The sequence below is a fragment of the Colossoma macropomum genome, unplaced genomic scaffold (assembly GCF_904425465.1).
Source record: "Colossoma macropomum unplaced genomic scaffold, Colossoma_macropomum, whole genome shotgun sequence".
Lineage (NCBI taxonomy): Eukaryota > Metazoa > Chordata > Actinopteri > Characiformes > Serrasalmidae > Colossoma > Colossoma macropomum.
In genome coordinates, this window is record NW_023496052.1 from 83,971 (window position 1) to 107,260 (window position 23,290).

Consider the following 23,290-nt stretch of genomic DNA (forward strand, 5'->3'; position numbering starts at 1 on the left):
CCACGAGAGGTTACACTTTACTATTGAATTCTAAAACCTGAAAATCTAATATAAAAACACAACAAATTTAGCTTAAAATACAGTTACTGCAGAAGCTTAAGCAATGGCATGAATCAGGTCATTCCAATTCAAAAGAAAAACATTTAATTGTATACATAAATGGAAAAGCAAGCAGCAAAAAACTCCAGTTAACTACAAAATTGACATTTAACACTGGTGTAAATGGAGGGCCATTTCTGTATCTGTATATAATTATATGAGCAGAAATTCCTCTACTGAGTATCAGGTGAGAAGAGAAACAAGGAAACGAAAGAAGGTTGGAGTTCCCTAACCAACAGCATGATTGCTTTCTAGACTGATGATTGTATTGGTACAGGGAAAAAGTAGGCATGAACCCCTATCATAAACTAAATAACAACAATAATGTGAGCGAACACCAACATAAGCAATATTACTGTTAGTAACCATTGGCCATGGTTTGTCTTTGTGGTTAGGCTATCATTTCAAGCATTCTAATCACATCTTATTTTAATAAATCAAGGTCATAGTGTTAGCAAAAGCTTCTTATTGGTAATTGTATTCTGTTAAATAACTGATCAGTGCCTCCAGTGCTGGGGCACTTGAGCATGTAATCTCTTGGCAGCAGGGAGAATGACGTCTAGAGCAAACACAAAATGTGAATCTCAGCACTGGAAGGTAAACAGTGGAACGGAGGCAGATCCTTCTTTAATAATGAAGATGAATTAGTAAATGTATGAAAGATGAAACCAATCCCATGCACTACTTATTTGGATTCTAATGGACACATGAGACATCACTTTTTAACAAACTACCATATGAAATCTACCATTAGTAGGACTTTAACAGAGCATTACAGCTGTGGCTCTACTTGTGCATCTATACATTTCGGTGCCAAAAATGGGACTTAACTTACATGGATTTTAACCTTAAGTGATATGAAAAAACATAACTCAATGTCATTAGCTGAAAATTTTCAGTAATTGAAATGTTATGTGATGTTGTTACATTAAATATTACGGTACAGGACTCATAAACCTTTTTGCCTTGCAATGTTTTCATTTTTTGACAATTTTTGACAAATACAGCACTGTTTATTTATTGTGACCTAAGCATAATATAAAAAATACTACTAGTCAACTAGAAGCTTAAGCATAAAATCATGGTCAAAACTATATATAATAAATAATCATCACTAACCTTACATTTACAGCAACTACACTGGTATTTTTATGAAATGCATAAGTGATGTTAACTGTATGGCAGATGGCATGTAAATATACATTTTTTTTATAGTGCAGTCAATGGAAAATGTCGTTACATTGTTAGATATACAATTTTTTCTCTACAGACTCTTGAACAGTTCTGCTGCAGAGGAAGCCTGTGATTCTCTGACTAAAGTTCTAGGAATAAACCCCTTACTGCTAAGAGAGCTGGATCTGAGTGGGAAAATAAAAGGAGATTCAGACCTAAAGAAACTCTCTGACCTACTGGAAGATTCACACTGCAGAACTCAGAAACTGAAGTATGTAATGTGATTTATTATTAACAATTTAATTCTAAGTAATATTTTATAACAATGCTTATTATCTATTTGGTAATATAAAATGCTATTTATACCTTATTTTACATTCTTGAGCAAACAAGGCAAAAATACCTTCATAAGTCACATACTACCATCTTTTCTCCACCATCTCTCTCTGTCTGCAGGCTCAATAAGAGCAGTATTACAGAGGAAGGTTGTGCTGCTCTATCATCAGCTCTTTGTTCAAATCCTTTACACTTGATAGAGCTGGATCTGAGTGAGAATAAACTAGGATGCTCTGGAGTGAAGAAGATCTGTTCTCTACTGAACAATCAGTGCTGTAAACTACAGAAACTAGGGTGAGTTTTACACTTTAAATAATAAGGAACATTTTAAAACATAAATACATCTGTAATAATTTCTGGTGTCCACAAATGTGGTTGCAAATTTCTTACTGCCATGTGAAAGCACATAGAAGTGCAGAATCTCACTGATTTAATGGACATTGCTCAAAAAAAAAAATCATGCACAGTTTTTTTTTTTTTTTAGGTTTTATTCCTTTAAATGTATAACAAACTTCTACTGTGCTGTTTTAGAGCAGTGATCATATGCTTTCTCTCCAGACTTTCATTCTGCAGTATAACAGAGGAAGGATATACTGATCTGGCTTCAGCTCTAAAATCAAATCCCTCATCTGACCTGATAGAGCTGGAACTCAGAGGGAACAATCCTGGAGATACAGGAGTGAAGACGCTTTCTGATGTACTAAATGATCAACAATGTAAACTGAAAAAACTTACGTAAGAAATTATTCAACTATTTATTTACTACTACGTTTGCAATGTATCATATTGTAAATTGTATTGTCATTGTCAATGACTGTGAGTGAAGTAGTTGCTGCCATTAAGGACATTTATGAAAATGTAACAAGATAGTAAATGCACAAGGTGTTTGTCTATCTTACAAAACCAGGACTGCCCTGCACATTGGAGAGTTTTAAGTCCACAGACCTTTTGGAAGTATTGTTTTTTAATGTTTCTGTTGATTTCATGAGGCACAGCTTCCAGGAGTTTTTGATGCTGTGACTCCTAGCTACATGGCAGATTTACAGTCAGTTTTCCACAGTGGTTACAGTAATTAATTAAATGTAATTCGTTACTGCGCTTAAGTAGTTTTTTCGTGTATCTGTACTTTACTGAAGTATTTCCATTTTGGGCGACTTTTTACTTTCACTTCACTACATTTCAAAGTCAAAGACTATCTTTTTACTCCACTACATTATGCAAAATCTGTTGTTCCTTTTGGTCTATGTGTGTATAAAAACGTAACATGTCAAAACAAAAGAAGCGTGAAGCAAGAACACCAATCAGGACACAGCGCACACTTTGTTTTGAGCTTGTTTTGACCTGTTGGACATACCAACCCAGTGCAAACATACAGTTCAACATCAGTGCAGCAGCATAACATTTTGGGAGTGTCTATTCAACATAAATGATGAACTAACCAAACTTTTTGTAAATAGACCACAATATAGAAATATGTACACATACGCAGTTGTGACTGGCATGTGTATTTTCTTTGAATTTATACAAACACTATTTCATTTTATAGTAAATTTATTTTGGCTTGTTCATGTGTATGAACAGAGACCTACAGATTCAATATAGTAAAGGAAAACTCATTTGTGAACCTTTAAAGCAGGTTTTTATTCAACTTAAACTTGTAACTAAGTTGCAAATAAATATTAAACTGAAACTTTGCTTGTTTGCAAAAGGTCTTTTAGTAATTTTACTTTCGATTCTCAAGTACATTTGAAGGCAAATACTACTTTTACTCAAGTGGAGGTCTAAAGGGAGGACTTCTACTTTTACTGGAGTAATATTTTACCTTGGGTATCTTTACTTTAACTCAAGTACAGAATTTGTGTACTTTGTCCACCACTGGTTTTCCAGACAGTGAAATGTTAGCTCTTGAACCTCTTGAAGACTTCCTTTCATTGTTTTGTTTGTTTGTTTTTTTTTTCTGAGATTTTGTCTGTAATAAAAAGGTATAGCCCATTAGTTGTGGCCTTCTGACTGCATTGCATTTTTAAGCAAGCATAAAATTAACCAAATTGTTTCAGCCTCTTCACAGTCAGTGGTGATTTGGTACTATTGGCTTTGTTTTATAATCCACATACTGTGAAAGAGATTTCTAAAAATGATGTGAGAGGTTTTCTTTCTCTACAGGCTTCTGAACACTCCTGATGCAGAGGAAACCTGTGATTCTCTGACTAAAGCTCTAGGAATAAACCCCTTACTGCTGACAGAGCTGGATCTGAGTGGGAAAATACAAGGAGATTCAAAACTACAGCAGCTGTGTGCTTTGCTGGAAGATTCACACTGTATAATAAAGGAGCTTAGGTTAGTATTACTTACTCTAATAATTTTGTAAATCATAATTAACAAAAATGTCATGTGATTGTGGTGAGCTTTGAGGTTAGCATTAAGTATTACAATAATGTCCAAGTTGTGTTCCTCAGAAGAAAAAAAAATTGAATTAATGTAAACAGTCATGAAGAATGATTGAAAGACTACCTGAAGTTATGAATAAGTATTAAACAGAAAATATCTTACTAATCAGTGCTGAATTTGTAACTGAACTAGAAATCAGAGTGCTTCAGACCACCACAAAGCACATTTCTAATCTCATGACAGTTTATATTGTTAAACATCACTGGATGCAGGTAAAAAAAACAACATTCACATATAAAATAACAAAAATATATTTAATCTATTAGACATTTTGGACATAATACGGCAGTTACTTTGTCATAGTTTCACTGTTATTGATCAAACATTTTTTGGAATAAAATTGTCATGAATAAGATAAAGACCTGCACCACCCATTCAGTATATTTCCTTTATGGCTTTAGGAGAAAATCACAAAGCCCCCAAATAATACTACAATTATATTTTTGTGGAATGATTTTCATTAGAAAAAAATAATCAAATATTTTAAGTATTATCTGCAGAATTACATTCACAACTCATGTTTTCTTTTAGGCTCAGTAAGTGTAATCTAACCCTGGAAAGCTGTGCAGCTCTAGCCAGCATTCTCAAGTTGGACTCCTCCAGTGTGAGAAAGATGGACCTCAGCAACAACAGTCTTCAGGATTCAGGAATGCAGCACCTCACTGGTGTACTAAGTAATCCTAACTGTAAACTGGAGATTATGATGTAAGCTCGCCTCACTTAGAGCATCATTTGTGCATATTTGAAAAACTAAGTAAATGTGGGATTTTGGTGATACAAAGAGTGGTTTTTGTTATCTTGTATTTTGTTTTCTTGTATGTAATTGATTTATAGATTTATGCTATTTCATTTATTAAACATTAGACACTTTAGACAATTATATGCTTCCAACTTTGTGGGGACAGTTTGGGGAAGAGCCTTTCCTATTACAGATGGAATGGACAAATATTCCCACAGACACACTCCAAAATCTTGTGGAAAGCTTCCCAGAGTGGAGGCTCTTATAGCTGCAAAAGGGGGCCAACTCCATATTACTGAACACGGTTTTAAAATGGGATGTCCAACAAGCTCACATGGGTGTGATGGTCAGGTGTCTACATATTATTGGCCATATAGTTTGGAAATTCACATGATATTTGAAAAAAATGAGGAGATGAAAATGTATGCAGTCCATATGATATATGCACTGTATTCTTCTGCATTCTAATAATGAAGAGGCCCAAACTACACATAACCTATCAATTCTGTTTTTTTCATGTCTCTGCAGACTGAGTAACAGTAGTATAAGAGAAGAAGGCTGTGGTGGTCTGGCCTCAGCACTGACATCAAACCCAGAACACTTGATGGAGCTGGATCTGAGTGACAATAAAATAGGAAATTCAGGAGTGAAGCAGCTCTCTGGTCTACTAATGAACTCAACCTGCATGCTACAAAAACTCAAGTGAGTCACTTCCCTGAGTTGTTATAGCTGTGGTACTGCTTTGATTTTGTCTGAAATCTTATTATTACAATTAACCATATGAATTAACCTCTTCAGTGACAGAAGAATACTTGAAATATTCTCAAGCTAATTAACTATTATTGTATTACTTTTTTTTCAGTGACAATAACAAATGAATAAATAATACTTCAGTAGCTCTGATGATACATGCATGATAACTTTTATGTAATTTCTGAATATCAATGACAGACTACAACTCGGGGGATGGGGGCAATTAACAACATTGTGTGATTATATGATTGTAATTTAATTCTCAGTTTTTACTCCCAGTTTAAAACACCACAAACATCTATTATACTGTTTTAGTACAGTTAACATATGTTCTCTCTCCAGTCTTTCATTCTGCAGTGTAACAGAGGAAGGATATGCTGCTCTGACTTCAGCTCTAAAATCAAACCCCTCATCACACCTGATAGAGCTGGATCTCAGAGGGAATGATCCTGGAGATACAGGAGTGAAGGAGCTCACTGATCTACTAGAGGATCCAAACTGTAAACTCAAGACACTGAGGTGAATTGTTTTTAGGCAATAATATATACTTCATTTAGGTGTTTTAAGATTAGTTTTTACACTGCAGCATCAATTATATAGGTACAACAATGTTGGGTTTGTTTCCTCACATGTTTGGTGAATTTAGCTTTTGATGTGTTCTGTATGTTAATCAGATCATCACGTCTTTGTCCAAACAAAAAATGGTCCTCAGTTTAAATCAAGCTATGCATGGCATTTACCTAGAAAGGTGTCCAGGCCTGAAAATAAACCTAATACTGTACCATGGTGTTGTAAATGTGAAATAGTGCTGTATATTCTGTATGTAGTTTAATAATACCTTTATTAACATTTATTTATTTATACCTAACTTTTTTTTAATTCATTGTACATGATATCACAGTTGTAAATGAGAAGTAATTTAATATTTCCAGGTTGTTGAAAAGTTCTGCTGCAGAGGAAGTCTGTGATTCTCTGACTAAAGCTCTAGGAAGAAACCCTTTACTGCTGAGAGAGCTGGATCTGAGTGGGAAAATACAAGGAGTTTCAGAAATTAAGATCTCAGACCTACTGAAGGATTCACACTGCAGAATTCAGATACTGAAGTTAGTGTTTTTGCTAATTTATTGACTTTCTTGTATTTTTTTAATCACAATTTCTGTATTAAATAAAAATGCAGCAAAAGAAATGACATACTGAAATACTAAAAAAAATAGTTAATTAAAAATGAAATACAATAAAAGTAATTAAAGTTGGTTCAATGTCAAAAGAACTTACGTTGTTTCTTAAAATGAGTGATAGAGGCATGAATGTGAAGGCGAGCTCAAGCCCAAATTAAAATTTTACATTTTCTTCAGCTGTATTCAAGTATGTTCATGTCTCCCTCAGTATTTTTCTGTATAATAAATGCATTTTATGGCAGTTATTTGCTGATATTTGAGAGGGTTAATGATGTGATTAACAGCTGCGACTGAAAGTGTAACATTGTGGAAATGCAGACACTTCCTGTTGCTTCTGAAGCTCGATAGGGCGGAACAAACATTAGCATTATTGTAGCACTGTTAATCAGATTTACAGTGACCTACAAAATAAGGTAATTATCTGCATTAAACATATAATGATATATTTATAGTATATATTACCTTTTTAAGACTTCATTTGTCACATCCATAAAGATGAACAATGTAAAATTCAGACACCATACACACTCTTTATATAAAGTGTCCCTAACTTAACTCACATATTAAAAAAAGATGGTCCTTCAAAAAGTTTTTGTTAAGGCAATAGTTCTTTAAGGAAATATGAGTTTAATATAGAAAGATTTCATGGTTACATGTTTCTTTTCAAGGTTTCCTGTCAAGCTTGATATTGTTACAATAGCAGAACCTTTTTATGGTGCTATATAGAGGCATTTTCAAGAAGGTTCTATAAAGAACCATATGCAACACATTCTCTATCAATCTGAGTAACCATTTCAACGTACAAAAAAGATTTAAGCATGAAATTCTATGTAGAGTTCTATGTAGAGCTCAAGGCTTTCAACTGAATCTAAATAAACTTAAGAAGCATCTTTTTTGAGTGTGTGGGACACGCTGCAGCTCCCATCTCTGTGCATACTGTGTGCATTTACTGTGCAAGTGTGAATTAACTAGCTTTTTTTCAATTCGGCACACTTAAGGCTTTATAGTGTTACAATGGGATTCAATGCTGATGTAATTTCTATAGGTATTTACAGTCACTGAGTTTGTTGTCTGCCAAATATTGTATGCACTAAGACATTAAAGCATCTTTTTCTCTCTTTAAGAAATAATGAAATAAATGTAAACAGTGTAAATGAAGAAAATTAGTCAAAAGAAATATGAAAAGAACTACTCTCTCTGTCTCTCTCTCTCTGTGTCTACCTCTCTATCTCTCTCTCTCTTTCTGCAGGCTGGATAACTGCAGTATTACAGATGAAGGCTGTGCTGCTCTGGCTTCAGCTTTCAAAACAAATCCATCACATCTGAGAGAGCTGGATCTGAGAGGGAATAAAGTAGGAAACTCTGGAGTGAAGCACCTCTCTGAATTATTAAAGCATTCAAAGAGCACTCTGGAAAAACTACAGTAAGTGAAGTCTTCCCTGATATGATGGCTTACCTGGCCATCATATCATTTTTTGACATGGCCATCTCAATACCTTTGACCTAAACCTCACTGAGAACCTGTGTGGTGAACTGAAGAGGAGAGTCCAATATAGAGGAGCTAGAACCAGTGTGGTTGGTATAGCATAGCGGGTAACATCTCTGCCTTCCATGCTGTAGGCTGGGGTTCAATGCCCACCTGGGCAAACACCCTACACTATACCAGTAAGAGTCCTTGGGGAAGATTACTAACACTACCTTCACCTACCTGTGTAAAGATCAAATTGTAAGCCTCTCTGGATAAGAGTGTCTGCCAAATGCCATAAATGTAAATGTAGAACCCTGGAGGAACCTGAGAAGTTCTGTACTGAGGAGTGCACTTGGATTCTGCAATCTAATCAAGCATTATAGGAAAAGTATTTTCTGTGTGAGATTGAGCTAATCAGCCAAAAAGACATTTCTCATGACCTTTACCCACCTTTAATAAGAATGCATACAATTATGGATTTATATACATAGTCTTAGTTTTTACTTACTTTATTAAATTGTTTTATTTATTTTGTTTATATTATGGAATAAATGCACACTTTTATTGTTTTTAAGTAAATGAATGAAGGTAATATTTTCTCCCTGGGCAGATTAATATTTAAAAATATGAACAGTACTTCCATGTACAGGCTAAACAAAAAAGCACAACACATAATGAAAACATTACAGATCGCAAACGCATAAAGACGCAAAATAAGCATATGCAAGGATCATCAAGCAGGCACATCATATGATGTTATGTACTTCCTGTTCTGTCAAGCACCACATTACAAAACACTGACCCAACAGGCTTTGAGATTTACCAGCTTGCCAAGTTTTACTGAGGAGACACCGACTAGGGTAGTGAGAGCTTCATTGTAGGTTCTCATAAATAATACCGCAGTAGTTCTGATCATGTAGGTGTTAAAACTTTTATGTAATGTCTGAATAACAATGTCAGGGTTACTGTAGATAATGGCGGGGGGGGCAATTCACAACATTCTATAAAGTTCTCATTTCTTATTATATTATTAATATATATTTCATATTTTATATAGTGTTATTATTATTATTTTATATATTATTAAAATATTTCAGTTTGTGTTTTTACTCCCATTTGAAAGCGCCACACATTCCCATTGTACTGTTTTAGTACAGTTAACATATGTTTTCTCTCCAGTCTTTCATTTAGCAGTGTAACAGAGGAAGGATATACTGCTCTGGCTTCAGCTCTCAAATCAAATGCCTCATCACACCTGATAGAGCTGGATCTCAGAGGGAACAATCCTGGAGCTACAGGAGTGAAGAAGCTCACTGATCAATTAGAAGATCCAAACTGTAAACTCAAGACACTGAGGTGAATTATTTTAATATCATGACCATGTACATGAGTTCTATTACAATAGATTTGCTATTATTTTATTCTCTGACTTTGCAGCATCCTTTTAATAGCCATGGAACATGTGATCATATTACTTGAAAAATTGAATATCATATTTCCTTGGAAATTATCTGAACATTACAATAAAAGAATAAGGTGATAATCATCATCGCCCCATCTCCCCCTGTGACCCAGAAGCGGCTTAGAAAATGTGTGTGTGTGTGTGTGTGTGTGTGTGTATATGTGTCTGTGTGTGTGTGTGTTCATTATCATTTATCTGCAGACTGTTGAACAGTTCTACTGCTGAGGAAGCCTGTGATTCTCTGACTAAAGTTCTAGGAATAAACCCCTTATTGCTGAGAGAGTTGGATCTGAGTGGGAAAATAAAAGGAGATTCAGACCTAAAGAAACTCTCTGCTCTACTGGAGGATTCACACTGCAGAACTCAAAAAATAAAGTCAGGCATTTTTTAATTAATTTTGTCAACATGCAATCTTTAAAATTAGCTTCGTGACAGATTATAACTATAAAATGTACAATTTCACTGCACTGTAAATTTATGAAATGGTTATTATATAGTTATTATAGTTTAATTTATGAATACAAAACCAAATTGTGCGCAGATTTATTTAATGCAAAGATTAAAAAATAAATAAATAAAGATTCCTCTCTGTCTGCAGGCTGAATAAGAGCAGTATTACAGAGGAAGGCTGTGCTGCTCTATCATCAGCTCTTTGTTCAAATCCTTCACACCTAATAGAGCTGGATCTTAATCAGAATCAACTAGGAACCTCCGGAGTGAATAAAATCTGTTCTCTATTAAAGAATTCAAACTGCAAACTTGAAAAACTAAAGTTAGTAATAAGTCTTTAATAAGTTTTAATATGGATCAAACTGAATCCTTGAATTTAAAGTTTTGTTTTTTAATTCAATTTTTTTTTCAGTCTTTCATTCTGCAGTGTAACAGAGGAAGGATATGCTGCTCTGGCTTCAGCACTGAGATCAAACTCCTCATCACACCTGATAGAGCTGGATCTCAGAGGGAACGATCCTGGAGATACAGGAGTGAAAAACCTCACTGATCTACTAGATGATGCAAACTGTAAACTGAAGACACTAAGGTAAAAGTTTTGGGATATTTTCCACTGTTGCCCAGAACTGAAACCAAAATCAGGACCAACTACTTAGCCACTGATCTATACTGTGACTCACTTTAAACTGGGCTTATATTTACCTACACTGCTGTAAATAAATGTGTAAAAACACACCGTTTCTGTGATTAGCAGTTTAAAATTTAATAAAGGTGAATGTGTGTTTTTCTCTCTCTGCAGGTTGTTGAACAGTTCTGCTGCAGAGGAAGTCTGTGTTTCTCTGACTAAAGTTCTAGGAATAAACCCCTTACTGCTGACAGAGCTGGATCTGAGTGGGAAAGTACAAGAAGATTCAGAACTGAAGAAGATCTCTGATCTACTGGAGGATTCACACTGCAGAGCTCAGAAACTGAAGTATGTGGTTAATTGTATTTGGATTGCAATATGTTTTCAAAAATAGTTATGAAAAATAAGTATTGTGTGGGTATTTTGTCACATGTAGGTTAAATAATAATTTTAATTAATTTCCTCTTTTTGTTTGCATACATTTATAGAAGATATCACAGCTATATCAAGACAGTCTAAATTGTTATTATTGTTTTTAACTTCCACTCCAGCAATCTGTGTGAGTTGAAGTTTCTTGAAATTAACTTTTCTCCACCTTTCCTCTCTGTTTTCAGAATAAATAAGAGCAGCATTACAGAGGAAGGCTGTGCTGCTCTGTCATCAGCTCTTTGTTCAAAACCTTCACACCTGATAGAGCTGGATCTGAGTGACAATAAACTAGGAAACTCTGGAGTGAAGCAGATCTGTTCTCTGCTGAACAATCAGTGCTGTAAACTGCAGAAACTGAAGTGAGTTCTAGCTCTTTCACAAAAAAAAATAAATAAATACATGAAGGCTTTTGTAGTGATGGGGTTAACATTGAGCTGAGCGTTAAAGCATGGGTTTTGATCCATGAACTTTCATCATGATGTTTTATTAATGCCTATGTTTTCTCTCCAGTCTTTCATTCTGCAGCATAACAGAGGAAGGGTATGCTGCTCTGGCTTCAGTTCTGAAATCAAACCTTTCATCACACCTGATAGAGTTGGATCTCAGAGGGAATGATCCTGGAGAAACAGGAGTGAAGGCGCTCACAGACATATTTGTGGATTTAATGAAAACAGTGAGGTAAGATACAATGAAGCAGTTGTCACTTGGCCATTTGAAATATTTAATGAATGATTAAGTGTACGGGATAATTAACCCAATTTGGATACTAGTTGGAATCCAAATATATACACACAGTAATTAATTACAATGGAGACAATGGGAAAGGGCGACTGGCCAATTACACTAACATTGTGGTGCAGCAGATTCCTAGTGTTTCCTATTATACCATTATTAATGTGGCTGTGTTTTTCTTCTATTTACAGACTATTGAAAAGAAGTGATGCAGTGGAAGCCTATAGATTCCTTAATGAGATTCTGGGTAAAAACCCCTTATTGCAGAGAGAGTTAGATCTGAGCAAGACTGAACTAAAAGAAGTCAAAATGCAGCAGCTGTGTGCTCTACTGGAGGATCCACACTACAGACTGGAGAAACTTACGTGAGCAATTGTTTTCACTAAATTTTCATTCATTTAGATTGATTTTCTACCTGCAGACTGGCCTTATATTGAATTATGTAACAATAGTTGTTCCCCAATGGAAATTCTGCTGAGACTGGAATTAAGGACCGATTATTATTTAAAATTTTACATTTCCCTTGTGAAAAAAGTATATTAAAAGTAGTGTTGACAAAGTTATATACTGAAGTAATGTTGTTTTGGGACCAGTGATATTTACTAAATCACTACTACTGTGTATTTGATAAATATTTAAGTCATGTTTTGTCTATACTAGTTATACTAGTTGTGTTATTTTTGCCACTCTTATGGCATTTTTTAAGTATACTAGTACGTGCTGCCAAATTGAACTCTAAAAATACATTTAAACTGTGCTAAATGTTTTTAATATTAACTGTGTGCTCTTTACTCACATAATTAGTATATAAAGTTATATAATCCCAGTATAAAATTAGTATATTTACAAATTCAGTCAAGTATTTTTTGCTGAATCCTTCTTGTTCTCTTCCAATACTGCTTCAGTATACTAAAGTATGTACTTTTCTAAGGTGTACTCAAATACATGTTTGTAATACCATGTCATGTATCTCGAATATATAAGTATTTTACCTGTAGTACACAGCAACATTATTTGCAGTTTTAGATAGATGACCTTCCAACACAACTTACGTGCACTGGAAAATATGGTTCAAGTGTACAGCCACTGTATTTAAGTGACAATTTATTTTATATTTTGTAGTCTGTAATACATGATGGTCAAATGGTTCTAGTCTATAATTACAGTCCTTAATGTATTAACAGTAGCACAATTACTGTATCAACAACACGTAAATATTTTTAAAAACTTGCAAGTAATGCACTTATTATTTATGTAATACTCTAACATTTTAAGTTGGTGTGATGCCTTAGTGTCTTTGGCACAGTTGTTTCTGGTGCCATGCTGGACAGTCATGTGGTAGTCTGTGTTTTATGAGGTGTCTTTTTCTACAAAGGACAGTCCTGCAAAATCTGCATGACTGCTAGGCCACTAATTAAAAATTAGAATCACAGGGTGGAAAAGACCTACATAGCAAGAAGTAAATATACCGCAAAAATGTTCACACTACAGGATGGTTGTCTCCAATATTACACACAGGAGCCAAGTGTTCAAGTCACTATATCACATACCAAATACTTAACTAGTTCATAGAACTACTATGCCATCAAAATTTTAATTTCTTTTTGGAAATCATGAACACTGTGTCCTTCGGGCTAAAGACCATTCAGCTTGTTATCAGTGCACAGTTCAAAAGCCAGTATGCATGATGGTATAGGGTTGCATTAGTGCACATGGCATGGATGACATGCACATCTGTGAAGGTACCATTAATGCTAAACGATGTATACATGTTTTGGCAACATATGCTGTCATGCAGACGACGTCTTTTTCAGGGAAAGCCTTGATTACTTCAGCAAGACAATGTCAAACCACATTCTGCATGTATTACAACAGCGTGGCTCTGTTCTGGCACTAAACTGACCTGCCTGCGGTCCAGACCTGTCACCCCTGAAAACATTTGGCACATTCCAAAATGAAAAATACAAAAAAGGAGACCCCGAACTGTTGAGCAGTTGAAATCCTTTGTTACAGAAAAATGGGGAAACATTTCAGTTTCTAAACTACAGCAGTGTCTCCTCAGTTGCCAAATGCTTACAGAGTGTTGTTAAAAGAAGAGGTTATGAAACACAGTGGTAAACATGCCCCTGTCCCAACTTTTTTGGAGTGTATTGTTGCCATCAAATTCAAAATATGCATATATTTTTTTTCAAAAGCGGTACAATTTCAAATTCAGTTTCAATATATTGTCTTTGTACTATTCAATTCAATTAAATATAGGGTTTAAATGATTTGCACATCATTGAATTTTGTTTTTATTTACATTCTGCACAGCGTCCCATTTTTTTTGGAAATGGGCTTGTAATTTTCTTTATGATGAATGCATTTTATAGAAGTTATTGATGATATTTGAAGAGGTGTGGTTAATAAGGTGATTGACAGGTAATATACTTCTCAAACCTGATAATGGAAATTAGCATTATTGTAGCACTGGTACTCAGAAAAACAATGGCTACTATATTTTATTATCATATTATTTCACCAATTATGTTACACATACAAGGAATTTTTGTTGGTGATGCACAATGTATGATATGTAACTTACTGAACAGATAAGCGAACAGACTGTTATGAAGTATTTAACTGAGCAACAAATAACATAAAAACAGGTCTAAGAACACTATTATCCACAGAATATTACAGGGTGATATGAACCTGTGTAAAAATGAACATCTGTACAGTTGTGTAAATAAGCATCATGTTACAGAGGAGTTACAATAATACAGTACCCTTACTGTATTACAGTAACTCCTAGTAGCACAATTACTGTATCAACAACACGTAAATATTTTTAAAAACTTACAAGTAATGCACTTATTATATATGTAATACTCTAACATTTTAAGTGGGTGTGATGCCTTAGTGTCTTTGGCACAGTTGTTTGTTGATTTCAGTTTAAGTTTAAACTGTGCTGGTGTTCAGGATGAGAGGGGTCAGCTGTAATTTTGCTGGCACGCTTTTTCAGTCCGGTGTTGTAGATGTCCTGAAGCATTTTCAGGCTACATCTAATGATCTTCTGCACTATCCTGATGCTTATGGATGCTGTGAGGATGGGCACTACTTTGTTGTAGTGACTGAAGAGAGAGCACACAACTTTTCGGTGTGGCACCACCATGGTGGTGTCATCCAAAAACTTCAGGATTTTCACAGCTGCTTTTTAGGAGACACAGTCTTGGGTGTAGAGGCTAAGGAGAAGGGATGAGAGTACACAATTAAGTGGGACTCCAGTATTGAGGGTCTGACATTTTTTTCCAAACCATATTTGCTGTCTCTTGTTTGTCAGGGAGTGATCCACCAGCACCACCATCTGGTACAGACAGCTGGGACATTTTGGCCTGCAGCAGCTCTGTCACTATGGTGTTGAAAGCTGAGCTGGTGTCCACAAACAGAGCTCTAGCATAGGTTCCAGGACTGTCAATATGCTGCACCATGAAGTGCTAAATTTGTACTAGTCACAGCAGTGCTTAAGGGTGGATAGAGAGATTAATCTGGCCCTGGAGCTTTTCTCACCTTTCGTCTCAGTAGAACCCGTTCAGGTCATTGGTGAGCTGGTGGTCATTCAGGAGAATGGAAGTGGACTTTTTGCACCTAAGAGTTGTTGATCTCTTGGATGCCTTTGCAAACTTTGTTATCTGCCTAAGATATCAGCACTGAGAAATTAATACATTAATGTCTCTAACTAAAATATAATTGAAGTAGATGTAAACTATATAAATGAAGAAAATTAGTCAAAAGAAACATGAAGGAAACCTCTCTCTCTCTCTCTCCCGATTTGTGCTTGCTCTCAATTACCTATTTCTCTGTTCTGTCTTTCTCTTTCTCTCTCTTTCTCTCTCTCTCTCCATTTGTGCTTGCTCTCTATTTCCTATTTCTCTGTTCTGTCTCTCTCTCTCTCTCTCTCTCTCTCTCTCGCTCTCTCTCTCTCTCTCTACAGGCTGAGTAACTGCAGTATTACAGATGAAGGCTGTGCTGCTCTGGCTTCAGCTTTCAGAACAAATCCATCACACCTGAGAGAGCTGGAACTGAGTGGGAATAAAGTAGGAAACTCTGGAGTGAAACAGATCTCTGAATTATTAAAGCATTCACAGAGCATTCTGGAAAAACTACAGTAAGTGAAGTCTTCCCTTATCTTCATCAGTTTCTGACCACAGAAGAGCTGTTGACCAGATATCATTTGGGTATGATTCTCAGCACAGTAGAGACGCTGACATTATAGAGGAATGTTAGTGTGTGTAGTGCTCGTTCTGTTGGATATAATGAATGTATGTAACAAACGTATAGACATTATGTCTCGTATTTTTATCAAGGATCCCAATAATTATGGAGCCATATTGCTATTCTTATTTTTACTTACTTGAGTATGAGAAAAACACACTAATCTGCTTCATTATTTTATGATGGAAAAGTGTAATCTTCATCTGCCTTCCAAAGATTGTTTTTTAAATTTATGACTATATGTGAACATATAGAGGCAAAGCAAAAATGCACAAGACAGTAAGAAATGATTAAGGAGCACCTGTACCTTGTGCACTGTTCTGTGAAGCACCACACTACAACCCAGCAGACTTTGAGCTTTACCACCACTGGAAGACACTAGTGGAAGACTAGTGTAGAGAGAGCTTCACTATTGGTTCTCAAAAATAATACTGCAGTAGCGCTGAAGTATGAGTTTTAGCTATGTAATGTGTATATCAGTGAGTTCACTTCAAGATGAGGAAGGCAATTCACATTCTATTAAGTTGTTATTTCTTATTGTATGATTGTAATTTCAATCTTCGTTTTTATCCCATAAAGCAACAAACTTCCATTATGATGTTTTAGTACATTTAATATATGTTCTCTCTCCAGTCTTTCATTCTGCAGTATAACAGAGGAGGGATATGCTGATCTGGCTTCTGCTCTGAAATCAAACCCCTCATCACACCTGATAGAGCTGGATCTCAGAGGGAACGATCCTGGAGATACAGGAGTGAAGAAGCTCATTGGTTTACAAAAGCATCCAAACTGTAACCTGAGAACAATTAGGTGAATTATTTTAATATCATGACCTGGGTGCACATGAGTTCTACAAATTTGCTTATTAGTCTATTTTCTCACTTTAATATCCTACTCTTTTTTCCACTATTGTTTCTGTTACTACTAAAGGATAAAGATAATAAAAAGCCATTTTAGTCTTGAGATGTTTGTTACTATATGTATTAATTATCGGCAATAATTTGTATTAATTTGAATTTGTGATATAATGTGCAAAATAACTTTTGAAGTCTCTGACGTTGATGTCTTGTTAAGGCACTGATCTCCTAAAGGTCTACTTCTAAATGTCCAACCTGATCTGTTAAAGTAGCATGTATAGAGGTCTTTATAAATCAAGGACTGAATATAATAGACATGTAGTATATGTTAATATTACATATATACTTTAATATTATAGCTTATTTGAAAAGGTCTGAACATTAAAAAAGAAAAAGTAAAGTTCATTTTTATTTATTTTTTTTACAGGCTTTTCAACAGTTCTACTGCAAAGGACATCTGTGATTCTCTAACTAAAGCTCTAGGAATAAACCCCTTACTGTCAGAAAAGCTGGATCTGAGTGGAAAAATACAAGGAGATTCAGAACTGAAGAAGATCTCTGACCTACTGGAGGATTCACACTGCAGAACTCAGAAACTGATGTCAGGCATTTTTTATTTTTGTTTAATTTTGTCAATATTTAATCTTTGTCAGTGTTTCATCTAAGATAAGGTGGCTCTATTTGCTAGTGTTATTTTATTTGGGACCTATGCATTTCATGTACCATGATTATGGATTATGACTGTCTCATATGAAAATGCATGATTTTATTGCTATAACTGTTTTTTTTTATTATTGAAAATATTAATACATAGAATTTTATTCTTATCCACATTGCAAAGTTATTTAAATATTTAAAGATGCTTTGTTCTCTCTGTTTCAGGCTGAATAAGAGCAGGATTACAGAGGAAGGCTGTGCTGCTCTATCTTCAGCTCTTTGTTCAAATCCTTCACACCTGATAGAGCTGGATCTGAGTGAGAATAAACTAGGAAACTCTGGAGTGAAGCAGATTTGTTCTCTACTGAACAACCAGTGCTGTAAACTGCAGAAATTGAAGTGAGTTCTAATTCTTTCACATTAAAAACACTAAATACATGAAGGCATTTCTAATGGCGGGATTAAAGTTCAAACATAAATGTGAATTATAATGATGATATGATGCACAACTGCTGATTTCTGGCATTAACGTCAGCACAAAAACTGCGTTAGGAACTTCATCGCATGGGTTTCCATGGCCGAGCAGCTACATGCAAGCCTTACATCACCAAGCACAATGCAAAGGGTCAGATGGAGTGGTTTAAAGCATGTCGCCACTGGACTCTGGAGCAGTGGAAACTGTATTCTGTGGAGTGATGAATCACACTTCTCTATCTGGCAATAAATGAATATATATATATATATATATATATATATATAGATATATATATATATATATATATATATTGGCTTTTGTTTTTGTTGTTTGTTTTTGTAGACTTTCATTCTGCAGTATAACAGAAGAAGGATATGCTGCTCTGGCTTCCGCTCTGAAATCAAACCTCTCACCACATCTGATAGAGCTGGATCTCAGAGGGAACGATCCTGGAGATACAGGAGTGGAGAAGCTCACCGATCTACTGAAGGATCCTGAGTGTAAACTGAAGACACTGAGGTAGATTTTTCAGAACATATGTTTATTGTGTACATGTTATTCTCAAACCTTCTTCTGCAGCATGATTTAACAAAACTTACTACATTTATTTAATTACTGACATACACAATTATAATAATCACCTTATTTTTAAAATAACTATTTATTTAAGAACAATCATTATCCTCAAAACATTACAGGCTTTGTTTTGGTGATTGGTAACTGCTTAAATTATTTACATGCACCATACGTGAGTAACTTATGCAAGTTGACAGCCTCTTTTTTCCTCAATTCATTTGGAATAATTAATACTTTGGATTTCAAAATGTTTTGCCCCTTATTAATGAATCAGCATCACTTAAGTTGTAATTTTTACTGGAGAATGTAAACTGAGTTTGCATTTGCCAACACTGCTAAAAATGTATATATAAAAGATGAATTGTTAAATTGTGAATAATATGAGTGTATTTTGTCCTGTCCCTACAGGCTGTTGAACAGTTCTACTGCAGTGGAAATCTGTGATTCTCTGACTAAAGTTCTAGGAATAAACCCCTTACTGCTGAGAGAGCTGGATCTGAGTGGGAAAATACAAGGAGATTCAAAACTAAAGAAGATCTCTGATTTACTGAAGGATTCACAGTGCAGAACTCAGAAACTTACGTACGTAGTTTATTGCATTTAGATTTTAAGTTATTGCTTCTTACAAAAAAAACAAATGTATTAACTATTAGCAGTGGTCTTTTGTCACTTGTAAGTTGAATAACATTGCTTCCTTTTGTGTCACTGTAAAGATTGCAAATAATTTATTTTCCTTATTATATCTGAATTATGATTTCCATTGCATTACTTACTCTTTTAAAAAGTCTAAAAACTAAAATTATCTTTTCTCCACAATTCCTCTCTGTCTGCAGGCTGAATAAGAGTGGTATTACAGAGAAGGGCTGTGCTGCTCTATCATCAGCTCTTTATTCAAAACCTTCACACCTGATAGAGCTGGATCTGAGTGAGAATAAACTAGGAAACTCTGGTGTGAATCAGATCTGTTCTGTATTAAACAATCAGTGCTGTAAACTACAGAAGCTGAAGTGAGTTCGTTTTTTCACATTAAAAACACTAAAAACATGAAGGCATTTCTAATCATAGTATTAAATTTCAAACATAAACATGAATGATAATGATGTCATCTACTTAAAAACAAAGTTTTCATCATGATGTTTTAGTAATGCATTTGTTTTCTCTCCAGTCTTTCATTCTGCAATATAACAGAGGAAGGATATGCTGCTCTGGCTTCAGCTCTGAAATCAAACCCCTCATCACACCTGATAGAGTTGGATCTCAGAGGGAATGATCCTGGAGAAACAGGAGTGAAGAAGCTCACAGAAATATTTGTGGATTCAAGGAACACACTCAGGTAAGATGAAATAAAGCAATTGTCACTTGTTTTTTTTTTTTGTTTGTTTGTTTTTTTTTATATTTGATGAATGAAAATGTGTGCTGGGAAATTAACCCAGATGGTAACTGTATTGGATGGAAACTATATGGCAAGAACTACAGTGAAGGGCAGCTTGCTATAACGGATGCAGACTGCAATTGCATATTAATTACACTAACATTCTGGTGTAGCAGGTTGCTAATGTTTTTTCTTATACACTTATTAATGTGGATGTGTTTTTCTTCTATTTACAGACTGTTAAAGAGCAGTGATGCAGTGAAAGCCTATACATTCCTTAATAAGATTCTGGGTAAAAACCCCTTATTGCAGAGAGAGTTAGATCTGAGCAAGACTGAACTAAAGGACATCAAAGTGCAGCAGCTGTGTGCTCTACTCGAGGATCCACACTACAGACTGGAGAAACTTATGTAAGCAACTGGATTCATAAAATATGTTTAGACAGATTTTCTAACTGCACACTGGCCTTACACTGAATTAAGACCCAATTATTATTTTAAATTTTACATGTCTACTATCTATCTATATATCTATTATCAGTTATTGGCCTTGAAGCGTGTTGTGATCAATGTAATGAATTATTGATCTGTGCAACTGTTTGGTTTGTGTATTAATCTCAGGCTTATTTAACTTCAGCTCTTAAACCATGTTCTAAGGCACATGTAAGACATACATAGGGTGATCATCTCAGTCCACAGTGAATGGACTGTAGTATCAGCAGTGGATGAGTGAAGGGCCTGTTCAGCTGCTCTGCTGTCTGCATACAATTAGTTCTGTAATCTGCATGCACTGAAAAGTGCAGCAAGAAGTCAGTAATTGTTCCTTCAGAAGCAGAAGGAGACATCAGGAAGACAGGAAAAGTGGAGGAAATGGTACATGGGTACAGACGAGAGTGAAAAAAAGTTTACTTATTTACTCAAAATATGCGTTTAGGTACTGACAACTATTAATGTTCCACACTGATTTTCAGACTTTGGGACATACTTCAAAACAATGGGATCTAACTGCTCATAATGTGGCTAATAGGGACAAGGATGCAGTCTCACTGTGATGTTCAATGTTTTATAAGTTCTCACAACTGATTTGATTTGAAACTAACTGGATAAAATATCAACCCTGTTTGGAGTTACAGTAGTCAAACTCAATGGCTGGTATTTTCATCCAACATCATTCTGTTATACATGACCAAGGGGATGATTGTGGTGACTACAGATTTGCAGACTCGGAGAGCTTTAGGTCATCTAGGCTGACTAGGAAACGGGGGAGGAAGGGGGGAGTGTGCCAACATGTAAAGAAGTTACAGTAGGAAAATCGCCTACCTCTGCCTTCTATTATTCTGGCTGTACTAACATTACTGTATGGGAACAATTGTGTTTAGCTGATATTGAGTTGCTTTCTGTGTTGTTAAGGCCTTTCTACCTCCCAAAGATTTCCCCATATATTTGTTAGCACTGTTTATGTTCATCCCCAAACAAATGCTAAAATTGCTGTTGATACGATTTCCGGAGTGCTTCTTAAACTGCAGTTGATCTCTCCTGATGCTCCTAACCTTATTTTAGGACATTTTAATCACTGCAATTTAAAGAAGGCAGTGAGCAGTAACTTTTACCAGTAATTAACTTGTCACACTCAAGGGAATAAAATCCTAGATCTTTTTTAGGAGTCCACTAACCTTCAGGGGTCGACAAACACACCAGGGCATCAAATTAGATATTTCTTAGTGTTTCTATTAATATCTTTCTGATAATTCGTCTCAGAAATACGGTTCAAATATTTTCTGAATCTGTAGAGTCTGCCCTTTCAAGTGCATATTAGCGCCAGATTGTACATGATTCACATGCAGAGTTATGAGGCAGTTATGAAAAGGTGCTGAAAAACACATCATCTGCGTGTGTAACTATGTGTGTTGCTGGTGGTTTTGTAAGTCAATTTTTGTGTAAAATTGACCAGTGGACACTCAAGAAATCACTGAAGACTTACACATCACATCAGAAACCAATTTTTTGTTCATTCTCCTCAGACACAGACATGAAATGGTGTGTAAATAGTGTGCAGCCACTGAAGTTGCTGCAGCAGTTTTGGAAAGCAGTGATGAGAAGAACATTTGTCTACTATTTCATTCATACATTCCACTACTTTTGTGAACCCACGCAAAAAATCTGTCCTCATGAGTAAAGCTATGTTTTTCAGAAGAGATATTAGGAATTCCTAATTAGACTTCAACTTTTCAGGTTTAGGGCTGAGAGAGCTGAGAGTATTCTGAACATTTTAATATAAAACATGTGGATATCATGTCATATGCAAGTGCCTTCAAAGGCAAATTTAAGAATATATGCAAAAATCAAGAAAATGCCCTCAGACCTTGAAGGGGTGAAGACAATTTAAATCCATTGCGTACCCTCCACTTGGGTCACCTGATCATAATACAGTGTACATTTGTCCTCATTATGAATCTGTTTTAAGGAGGGAAAAGTACAAAGATGATGTGTCCATGTTTGAAATGGGGACCTTATTTTGGCTGTACAGTGTTGCTTTGATTGTACAAATTGCTTTGTCTGCCTTTCAGGAGGCTACAATCTTTACTGATGACCTCACTAAAGTGGTGTGTGACTGTGTTACTTATTGTACAAATTGCATAATCCTTGTTCAGAGAATAAGGATATTTCCCAATAGCAAACCTTGGATCTCTAATGAATGGCAAGGTCAATGAAGTGAGGGAAATTAAAAAAGCTGATCAGCTGTGAGATCATTGGCTAAGGTATAAAAAAATGATTGAGGGGGATCATAGTAGGAATATTATAAAGGCTGCTTGGCAGGATATGAAGAAAATGGTAGGATTGAGTGAGGAAGATTTTACAGGGATTAGTCTTGGTAGTTTTAATACAGATACATATTTTGTTGATAAGCTAATGTTCTTTATACAAGACTCAATACTAATGTTTTTACAGCTGAAATAAATAAGTAAAGGATAGAACCAGGTCTTGTAGGGCTGCAGAGATCAGTATAGTTAGTGTTAGGAGACTGTTTCACCAGGTTCAAGTAAGGAAAAGCCCAGGCCCAGATAAGGTGCACAGATCAACTGTGTGATATTTTTCATTATATTTTATATGTTCTCTTATATTATAAACTGGTTCTACTGGTTTTCCACAGGGCCATTGTATGTCTCCTCTCCTTTACATTATGTATACAAATGAGTGTCAGAGCAGT

General features: G+C 35.3%; 1 protein-coding gene across 2 annotated transcripts in view; it reads left to right on the forward strand.

Annotated features, from left to right (window-relative positions):
• Positions 1-23,290, forward strand: part of LOC118804664 — a 96,973-nt gene that overhangs the window by 64,776 nt on the left and 8,907 nt on the right. For both annotated transcript variants that reach the window (XM_036565236.1, XM_036565235.1), the window contains 26 exons: positions 1,370-1,543; positions 1,729-1,902; positions 2,167-2,343; positions 3,772-3,945; positions 4,588-4,761; positions 5,324-5,497; positions 5,891-6,067; positions 6,481-6,651; positions 7,976-8,149; positions 9,374-9,550; positions 9,858-10,031; positions 10,255-10,428; positions 10,519-10,695; positions 10,906-11,079; positions 11,346-11,519; positions 11,671-11,838; positions 12,084-12,257; positions 15,866-16,039; positions 16,780-16,956; positions 17,431-17,604; positions 17,886-18,059; positions 18,478-18,654; positions 19,120-19,293; positions 19,545-19,718; positions 19,877-20,044; positions 20,320-20,493. In XM_036565236.1, coding sequence (XP_036421129.1) covers positions 1,370-1,543; positions 1,729-1,902; positions 2,167-2,343; positions 3,772-3,945; positions 4,588-4,761; positions 5,324-5,497; positions 5,891-6,067; positions 6,481-6,651; positions 7,976-8,149; positions 9,374-9,550; positions 9,858-10,031; positions 10,255-10,428; positions 10,519-10,695; positions 10,906-11,079; positions 11,346-11,519; positions 11,671-11,838; positions 12,084-12,257; positions 15,866-16,039; positions 16,780-16,956; positions 17,431-17,604; positions 17,886-18,059; positions 18,478-18,654; positions 19,120-19,293; positions 19,545-19,718; positions 19,877-20,044; positions 20,320-20,493 — 4,527 coding nt within the window. The remainder of the gene's footprint in view (positions 1-1,369; positions 1,544-1,728; positions 1,903-2,166; positions 2,344-3,771; positions 3,946-4,587; positions 4,762-5,323; positions 5,498-5,890; positions 6,068-6,480; positions 6,652-7,975; positions 8,150-9,373; positions 9,551-9,857; positions 10,032-10,254; positions 10,429-10,518; positions 10,696-10,905; positions 11,080-11,345; positions 11,520-11,670; positions 11,839-12,083; positions 12,258-15,865; positions 16,040-16,779; positions 16,957-17,430; positions 17,605-17,885; positions 18,060-18,477; positions 18,655-19,119; positions 19,294-19,544; positions 19,719-19,876; positions 20,045-20,319; positions 20,494-23,290) is intronic.